The sequence below is a fragment of the Alexandromys fortis genome, unplaced genomic scaffold (assembly GCF_014885135.2).
Source record: "Alexandromys fortis isolate MF-2015 unplaced genomic scaffold, M_Fortis_MF-2015_v1.1 scaffold_20, whole genome shotgun sequence".
NCBI lineage: Eukaryota > Metazoa > Chordata > Mammalia > Rodentia > Cricetidae > Alexandromys > Alexandromys fortis.
This window is the reverse complement of record NW_026067903.1, coordinates 17,344,224-17,354,058: the sequence shown is the minus strand read 5'-3', so window position 1 is coordinate 17,354,058 and position 9,835 is coordinate 17,344,224. Positions and strand designations below refer to the sequence as shown.

The 9,835-nt window shown below is 37.2% G+C and overlaps 1 protein-coding gene across 2 annotated transcripts in view; it reads right to left on the bottom strand.

Annotated features, from left to right (window-relative positions):
* Kcnq5 (potassium voltage-gated channel subfamily Q member 5) overlaps window positions 1–8,833 on the bottom strand; it is a 556,834-nt gene extending 548,001 nt beyond the window's left edge. The window contains exon 1 of one of the 2 annotated variants that reach the window (XM_050134658.1): window positions 8,711–8,833. Coding sequence is in view for 1 of the 2 variants with exons in the window: in XM_050134661.1 (XP_049990618.1) it covers window positions 8,711–8,730 (20 nt within the window). In the remaining variant the exon portion in view is untranslated. The remainder of the gene's footprint in view (window positions 1–8,710) is intronic. The other variant, XM_050134661.1, reaches the window with a different exon arrangement.
* Between the last annotated feature and the right edge of the window lie 1,002 nt (window positions 8,834–9,835).

Sequence of the window (9,835 nt, the reverse complement as noted above, 5' to 3'; positions counted from 1 at the left end):
GGGAGGAGACAGAAATCTTTAATAAATAAATAATAAAAAATATTTAAATATATAACATGGAATGATAAAAAAGATTGTTTAAACTGTGACATTCCCAAACTAATTATTGTCTTGTACTCATGCTAATTTGGGACCCTAGAAGATATTTGTTTTATCTACTAACTGTCTATTCACTATTTCACAGAGGTATTTTTTGAGACTCGAGAACAAATGTCAATTTGAATATCTATCATTTAGATGCCCATTTGAAATATACTATCTTTCTTGGCTACTGTAATAAAAAAAAAGTGCATTCCTGTGGTATGTGTAACTTTAGAAGAGTTTTATTAAACTGACAATACTTGTAGTTTATTTAAGTTTAGTTAAGAATTAACTGTAGCAAATAGCAATTTTCTTTATGCTGATGGCCTTCTTTTCCCTTGGAATATACGATGGAATTAAGAAATAGCGAACAGAAAGAACCAATTTAGTAACTTGCTTACTAAATAAATAAATGTTCCTGCTGCTATTACACAGCTTGTTTTTAAGCTTTCTTTGCTTAATCAAAGATATTTTCCATATGCAATTAGTTTAATGCATATTCATATTTAATTTATAAGTAGATGTGTTCACATAATGTCTCTAAGTTACATTATCTACTACATTCCATAAATCTCTTGGTTCTGGGTGCTCGACCTATTACAAAAATATTCCCATTCTCTTAATACCACAGCACTGTTTGAATACTTTGCTTCAACAAAAAGTTAAAACCTATACTGGTTTCTTTTCTGTTATGACTTCTACTGGAAAGCCCAGAGCCATTTACAGGACTAGGCTTAAATTCCAACAACTCTACTTAAAATATGAGCAGAGCTGGACACATTGTTTAATTTTCATTTTCAAGTTGGAGACAATGAACAGTTACAGGAAGGTGAACTAAATAATATAATACATACAAGGTGTTTTGAACCAGGAAGGCATTCCATAAATGTTAAGAAACACTTAAAAAAATGGTAGCATGGGGACCTTGGGAGAGGGTTGAAGGGGAGAGGAAAGGTATGGAGGAGAGCAGAGAAAAATGTAGAGCATAATAAAAATAATGATAATGATGATGATGATGATAATAATAATAATAATAATAACAATAATAAAAGAAACACTTAAAAATACCTTTCCAGTTTTGCTTGGAGAAGTATTTTAGGAAAAAAAATTAGAAACCATGACTTGTTTTATATATATATATATGTATATATATACTAATTTTTCTTATAAATTATGATTGAGTAGTAAATTCAGTATTATGAAGTCATGTTTTTAGCAGCCCTAAAACTAAAGTAAATATTAAAATGAATTTGCACAAACATTTATATGTATGTCTGCAAGTAATCTGTCTCTTTATCTTTTGCTATAATTTTGCAAGTTTCATCATTCCTCTCCTGCGCTATGACATGATTTTCATCCATTAGGAACGCTGCCCAGTGTTAGTTAGGATAGAGTTTAGATCCCTTTCAACTAAAGGAGAAAACCCATCTGCATTTAAAAGTTTAACACTTCTTAGGGAAAAATGAGTTGTATTCTTCTATTCACTTTCTTCAGTTTCTTTAAAACGAATACATGAGGTTGGCATTTGTTAGCCTCCCATTTTTTAAGGCATGAAAATAAGATTACTCGAGTTGATGACATCAAAGCCGGAAAATGGGGACTTGCGCCACGGCTGGCTATAACGGCGGCGATCTTAAGGATGAGCGCACAGTGTCCTCTCAGACTAGAAATGTCTTAGGAGGAGCAGGTTACCTGCTTAGGAATTTTACTAAAAGATGCCTGGAGAAAAAGAAGATAATAGAAAAGTCTCATAAACACAAACCACTCTGGCTAGGACACAGGAAGGAGAACAAGTACAATCCATTCACAACATGAGCGTGCTACACATTTTCCCAATGGAATCTGAACGTTTGTCCACTTACTGTATTCTAATAAGTTTAAAACATAACAGAAAAAGGCAGAAAGTAAGACTTCTTTTTTTTAAAAAAAATCAATACAATCTTTTCTTATTTTATGTGGCTATCCCTATTCTCACTCCCTCTTCTCCTCCTGCTTCCTCCTTCTTTCCCCGACCCCACTACTCCATCCACTTCTCAGAAAGACTAAGTCTTCCCATAGGAAGTCAACAAAGTCTGATACTTTACATCCAGACAAGACCAAGGCTTTCTCTGCAATATCTTGGCTGAGCAAGGTATCCCTCCAAAACCAATGTGCTCCTAGAGGTCAGTTCAAGCACTGGAGATTAACTCCTGTTCCCACTGCCAGTGGCCCTACAGACTGTCGAAATCTCACAACTGTGCCCGATATTCAGTGGGCCTAATTTGGTCCTATGTAGGTTCTCCCATTATCAATTCAGAGTCAAAGAGCTCTCATTAGCTCAGGTCAGCTGTTACTGTGGGTTTCCCCAACATACCTTAATTGTCATCATACCATTCAACTAGCAACTGATGGAAGCAGATACAGAGATCTACAGCAAAGCACCACTGGGCTTAGCTACCTGAGACCAGCAATCAAATGAGCAAAGGGAAAATAAGACTTCTTAAAGCTTTGACCTGGACCAGACATCCCCGGATCTCTGGGTCTAGTAAGATATATGCACTTTTGTCCTGCAGTTTATGAGTGTAAGCAGATCTGTTAAGAATACATTAGGGTTGGAGAGAATCCATAGCAGTTTAGAGCACTAGATCTTGAAGAGAACAAGGGTTAGGTTCTCAGCACCTGCATGAGATGAGTTAGGAGCTCATCACTATTCACCACAGAATAGGTTCCAGGGGGTCCGACAACCTATTCTGGCCTTAGCTGCAACTGAGTACATTGAGGTATGCAAACCTCAATGCAGGAAAACCTCTCATACACATAAAATAAAATTTAAAATCTAATTTTCAAAAAGAATTTGTGCATCTGCAAACAAAGACCCATCAAAACACCGTGTTGAGTAAGTGCTATTTGTTCTAAACAGAGAGGTCCAGTCAGTCAGACATGCAAGACCAGTGAAGCCATGAGGAGCCCCCTTTTCTTTTTCTTGTTCTTTCTTTTTTTTTTCCAGAGCTCCCTTTTCTGCTTACAGTTCTGCATTTGAAATATCATTGATAAGCTTGGTCATTACATGGCTACGTGTCATTTCTAGGTGATATCACTGTCCTGGCAGCAATAATGAAGATATAATCTAGAGACACTTGTGCCCTTCCCTCTGACTATTAGAACATTGAAACAATAGATGCTAAGAAGTAAGAAAATAAAAGTCCCCTGTCCCCCAATCTCATGTTGTGAGAAGGAAATGGTTGAGTGTCTGACCCTAGCCAGAGGAGGAGCTTATGTTTTGAAAGAGACTTCATCCGGTTCTAACAACTTGTCAGACTCCTTTAAAGAAGACGCTTGAGTCCAAACAATGATAGGCAGGGTCACACATTGACCAGGATGGCTTAGCTAGGTTCATCTCATGTCTTCTATTTAAATCTAAGCCTCATGTCAAGATCCAGAAATGGACTTGGGAGGTTCACAGAACTTTGAACCTCATTCCAATGTAACTATATTGGATAAATATTCTTTTTTACTTTCCCCTGTTACTTGTGAGTTTAAAGGGCCTATTGAGGGCAGGAGGCCAAGCCTAGACTGTTAGAGCTGCCAGGGTCAAAGCTCTGACCCTAAGAATTCTAGTAACAGTGGGAATAATGGGAAAAATGGCCTTTATCCTTTATTTAGAGAAAAAGTTTTCTCTAGGGATTCCTACCTATTAGACCATTGGTTGAGCTGTCAAGTGGTCAACCATAATAACTGTATATAAGGTAAGGAAACGGAACCATTTTGGTAAAGACATGCTAAAAATAATTGAAATTTATTTATTAAAAAATGGATTTAATAGAAAATCAACAATGCCTACCATAGTTCATCCACATGATAAGTGGGCATCTGTACAACTCTCCAAACACATAGAGAAGACATAATCTCCTACTAAAGCTTCCAATATCCTTAATTAACATTGCAGTAGGGTATTTCTGGATGAGACTCATTCTTCTTCATTGATTCTAAATGTAGTTCCTAAGCAGGCCAGTAGCTTTAAAATGAGTGCACTGGGCTGCAGAGATGGCTTAGTGGTTAAGAGTCCACGATGTTCCTGTGCAGGATCCAAGTTCAGCTCCCAGCAGCCATATTAGGCTACTCACAACCACCTATAATTCAAACTGCATGGGGATCCAGTGTTTCTGGTCTCTGAGGACAACCACACTTATATTCGCATACCTGCAACCAGACATACTCAGATCCAGAAATAAGAAATATTACAGAGAGAGAGAGAGAGAGAGAGAGAGAGAGAGAGAGAGAGAGAGAGAGAGANAGAGAGAGAGAGAGAGAGAGAGAGAGAGAGAGAGAGAGAGAGAGAGAGAGACTGCTACAAGTACAAGGTGGCATTTATTTTAGTAGCCCAATTTCTATTGATGCCAACTTGGGAGCTCAATAGGCTGTTGTCAGCCATAATTACTGTGGGTAGGTAGTCTATTAGTTTCTAATGAATTCTGTGTGCTAGACACCACAGGCAGAAACTCTGTTTATAGCATTAGTCCTTAGGACAAAAGACATATCACTCTTCTATCAACTCTCCAGCCCCTGGCTATACTTTGGTCAATATTTTGAGGCAGTAGACAATAATGAATATCCCTACTGTGATCTTTGCCAGCAGGCAACTTGTCTTATTGTCTGAAAATTTCTTCAGAAGAATTACTTCAGAAGAATACAGTGAGTTTGATCTATCTAGCCATAGAAATGTTAACTGATAGCTGGTTATTTTTTTTTTTTTTAGTCAGGTTCTAGTTCAGCCTCCAAAGATGATGGCTTACTTAACTTTCAAGGCCATCATTACAGGCCTTTCCATTGTACTCACATAGCGCCCTTCCAAAAGCAGTAAAAGTAAGGATCAGGAAGTTTGCTGTGAGACTGTGTCTCTTAGAAATGCCAGAAAGTTATGCACATGCAGTCTCTTCAACAGGCTCCCTACAACAAAACCTGAACCACTCTGACATTAAAAGCTATGCTAATGGGGAAAGGAAAAACCTGGCAAGTCTTCCTCATTTCCTCTCTATCTTTCTTTTTGAGATGAGATTTCTTACTGAACCTGGAGCGAGCTCGCAGATCATGCTGCAGGTTGACTGGCTCACCAGGTTGCTTTAGTGACCCATCCATCTGGTTCTGCAGTGATGGGATTACATGCTGCCATGCCCAGTTTGCTACATGGGTGTTGGGGACCCAAGTTCAGGTCCTCATGCATGTATGGCAGGCTTTTTACCTACTGAGTTCTTGATGAAGACACTCCATATTTTCTTTGAGTTCAGACTTATATAGACATATTGACCTCACCCAAGTCAAGAAAGCAAAGCTTTAAAGAAGATAACTTATTAAAAGTCATCAGAATTCCTGTTCATAATTAATTTAGGCCCTATTGTCACTTGGAATGCTCTTGGTGGTAAACTCTATTTCAGTGCCAGTCCTTAGAACAGGATGAGGCAGCTCCAACTAATTAGCATGTGTTTATTTAGAAAACATTGGGTTGAACAAATTATTGACAGCATGTCTGGTCAGCCAAGTCTAAGACCAAGCATTTAGTAGCACCACGCTGAACCCTGTAATAGCAGAACTGACAATATTGATGTTACAGTTCAGATCAGTATTTTCTAGCCCTGCTCTTTGCTATGTTGCAATTGTTTTCAGCATCATGATGCTTTGCATCATTAAGGTCATTTAGCAAATGACCTTAAAACTAATGCCACTTCACAAAGCCAAGCCAACCACCTCAGCAGAAAAATGGAGAGTGATTTTGGCCTTCCTCTTTACATTTCTCATTTCCGAACCTGATTCTTAAATAGAAATTTTCTGTTTTTTTTTTTTCCCATGCCTTTATCCAGGCAACCCCATGGTGTCGCAGCGGGAAATTCCTCAAATAAACTCTCAAAAGACACTGAGAAGTCAGGGCACATCATCAACATCCTCCACATCCTCCATAAATAAAAGGAAACTCTAGGAGTTCAAGCTCCACACATTGTGAACTTCAACGATGAAACAGCCGAAGAGAAGAATCAGCAGTTTCGAGTACTTGCTGCTAAACAAACTTGATACCCAGGGACCCATATGGGGTCCCTCAGAACCACCTGTAATAGGGGATCCATTGCTCTCTTTTGGCCTCTGGGCATCTGCACACATGTGGTACATATGCTTGTGTGCCCATACACACACTTTCACACATACATACATAGATCTCAAAGCAGAATAACACCCACTGTCAGTAGTCTCATGAAGTCACATTCAAATGACTAGGAAAAAAAATTACAGGTGTATGAATAAATTCCACTTTATTAATAGGGTTATATCTTGATAATACCAGATTAGGATTGTTGCTGCTACACACACTGTTCAAACACTGTGGCATCCATGAGCCCCTGCACATGTTTTCGAGTTTTCTCAGTCATTTGGCTGCCTGCCTTCTTTAGGTTGAGCCAAAATTAAATTTCTCATTACATTTTTAATAGTGAGAATAAAATTTCTGGTTTTGAGCATCAGGCAATTATTAAAAATTCCTCATACACTTTAGCCTTTAACAAAGGGAGCTTTTGCCAATATTTAAATATTGCAAATCTGTTTGCAGATGTCAGCCTGTGGTGAAATATTTGAAACACATGAATGCTTTTTGATCCTGAACTGACACTGACCCACTGGAGATTAGGGTAATGTACAGGAGTTATTCTCCCAGGATTGCAGAGAAATGGATTAAAGTGGTACACACACAGGTATTCTGTTTGTTAATTTTCCCTGGACAAAAATTGTAGACTCATGGTGACATCCAAACACAAATTTATTTCTCACGTGGGACATTGATATGATTTTGTGCCTTATTTATTTAATAGAAAAGTAAAATACGAATGGGTGCAACTTAAAAGATAAGCAGACAAGTAAAAATAATCCCAAAACCAACCAAAAAAATCCTCATGAATTGATGGCCTTACATAATCTCTGCATTCTAAGTTTCATTTTATCTCCTTCTAGGAAGTAGAAAGCATTATTTGAAGCTGTCAGGCATCACAGACTCCAGATAGACTGTTCTCTTGGAGGACTTTTGAGGACTTTCATGGAGTCAGAAACAGAAATGCAAACAGAAAATAGAAGAGACCCCAAAATACTGCTAAATAAACAGGATTCATCTTCAGGCACAGTTATTATGTTAAAATTAGAAAATGATTCATTTTAATGAAGAAGAGTTCATATATGTTTTTACCGGCAGAATGTACATGTGACTCCAGACACACATGCCAGCTAGTTTAAGAAGGAAACACTAACACCAAATCAGCATTCTGTTTCAGGCACTCAGCGAACAATATGCACTGCTCCGACCAATTTAGAAGGAAAGCCCTAATGAAATCATGACAATGACAGGGAAGTGGAACTATCACTCAGAAAATATTTACTAATATTTAGATGAACACAAAAATTCAATTTTTACATTGGGTTGAGTCTGAGGACAGACAATAGGACAATACAAAACTAGTTAAAGTGAGGTCTAATAAGTGATTGTCCCTGCCTAGCACCTCAAGTGGCTGAAATTTCAATTAAAGGACTAATAAGAGAGATTGGAGGAATAATTACTTCCCTTACAGATTTATGAGAAAGGGTGTGTGTAGTAATAATTCCTAATAGATCTGAAAACAAGAATTTGCAGACTGAATTCATATCAACTAGGTAATTTAAAAAGTACTATTAGTAGTATTTTAGTTCAGAGCTGTCCCATGTTGGCTGTGTTCTCAACAACTCAGAAAAGTACATGTCAGAAGTTCTTGCAAAATTCAGCCAGCCCGCAAGGAATACTTGCAGAGAAAGCTCTAACGAATGAAAGCTCATCAAAATCACAAACACCCAAGCCAGTAGGGCAAAACTGATCAAAGTACACAGATGATTAAAATGTCATCATCTCTTCATATAACAAATGTATGATAAAGATTTTCAAATAAAATGTTAGACATGAGATTTGTTAGAATATAAAATGGTTATGCTTAGTATTTTAAGTTATTTGTTTTTATTTTCAAGAAAGAAAGGATTATAATATGATGAAGATGCTAAAACTATACAGGTAAACTTGAACAATCAATAAAATAGAAATGTCAAGAGGTAAGACACAGATATTAAAACTATGATTATATCAAGTATTGAGGCACAGGTCACTTAGGAGGATGAGGGCAGAGTACCACAAAGACTGACTAGGCTACAGAGTGAGTTAAAGGTCAGTCCAAGCACTTTGTGAGACTGTCTCAAAATGTAAAAAAAAAATAAAATTAAAAATTAAAAAAAAACAAGGGTTTGAGCTACATGGCTCACTGGTAGACTCAGTCACCACAGCAAGTAAGATGCCCTAAACTCAGTTGTCAGTAACAGATAAGCGTATGTACGTTAGATACACATACACATTCATGCAAACACACACAAATTCAAAAACAAACAAAAAAGGAAAGAAAAAGGATCCAATTTTACGATGTTTAGGATGATGGCTACTTAAAAGGTGGGTCTGTAAAGTACAAGAATATGGCCCAATACAGAAAAGAGAAGAGACGATACGAAAGAGAGAAGCAGAAATAGGGTTCAATTGAAATAAAGTTCTGGAAGTAAGAACAAGCTAGAGGCCTGCAAGACTTACTTCCCTACTGCTGTGACTCACAGTTTTGAGGAAGAGTTCATCCTGTCTAGGAAGTCACAGTAGAGTTCATGGCTGCAGGAGCATGTCACTGGGACTCTTGTCTCAAGATGAGAAGAACAAGCACAAAATGGAAGAAGATTGGGGCTCCAGTACACTAGAGTTGTAACTCCTAAGGCATGCACAAGCCCTGCCCATGTGTGAGTTGGATAAAATCCCAGCATGGAGAGATGAGCAGATATGAAGTCCTACCCCGAACTAAGGAGCTATTGACAACTGATAGCTGCTAGGGGGATATTCATTTCTTAAAGGTGCCATATCTACTAGGTTGATCATGCTCAAAAGAAGACCCCACATTCAGAACTACATGAGCAAACAAAATATATTTTGTGGATTAAAAAAAAAAAGACTGTACAAGGGTGAGTAGGATTTGGAAGAAGTTGGGGGTGAATATGATCAGAAAGCATTCTTAAAGAACTAATTAAAAAGTGAGGAAACAATACAAAATAGAACAACAGCCTGAGAGAAAGCAACTGTATTTAGAATGATTGTTGATTTCTCAACACAGAAAGTATAGCCAAAACAAAACAAAATAACAATAACAATAGGTGGGATTTTTCCCTTGTGATGAGAGGAAATCCATTTCAATCTAGAATAACATTCATAGCAGAGAATAACTTTGAAGAATAAAAAACCCCATATTTTGATGAGAAAAACAATTGAACTACAAACAGTTATAGCCAAAAAGTACTCCCTTAAAATAATTTAAAAATATGTACTCCATCTAACATACAACCAGTTACACATGAAAGATAAAAAAGTAAAAAAAAGTGGTAAATATTTATAATATTCAATTTAAAAGCAATATGTCTCCTAAAGGTTAAAATAGGATTGGTAGGGCAGTGAAAGTGGTAGAGAATGTTTGAAAAAGCCACGTGGAAGTCATTATTTTTACACTCTTCATACACACATAAACCTATACATAGAAGTTCAGTTGGATTTAACCTACCCAGGGAATAATGCTTATACCAGAAGTCATAAGTCTTAAATAAAAAGCTCAGTACTAGGTATGAGATACCTGTCCTTGAGTCATGGTCATGGGTACAGTTGAGACCCACAAAATAATATAGGCAATTATGTAGATGGAAG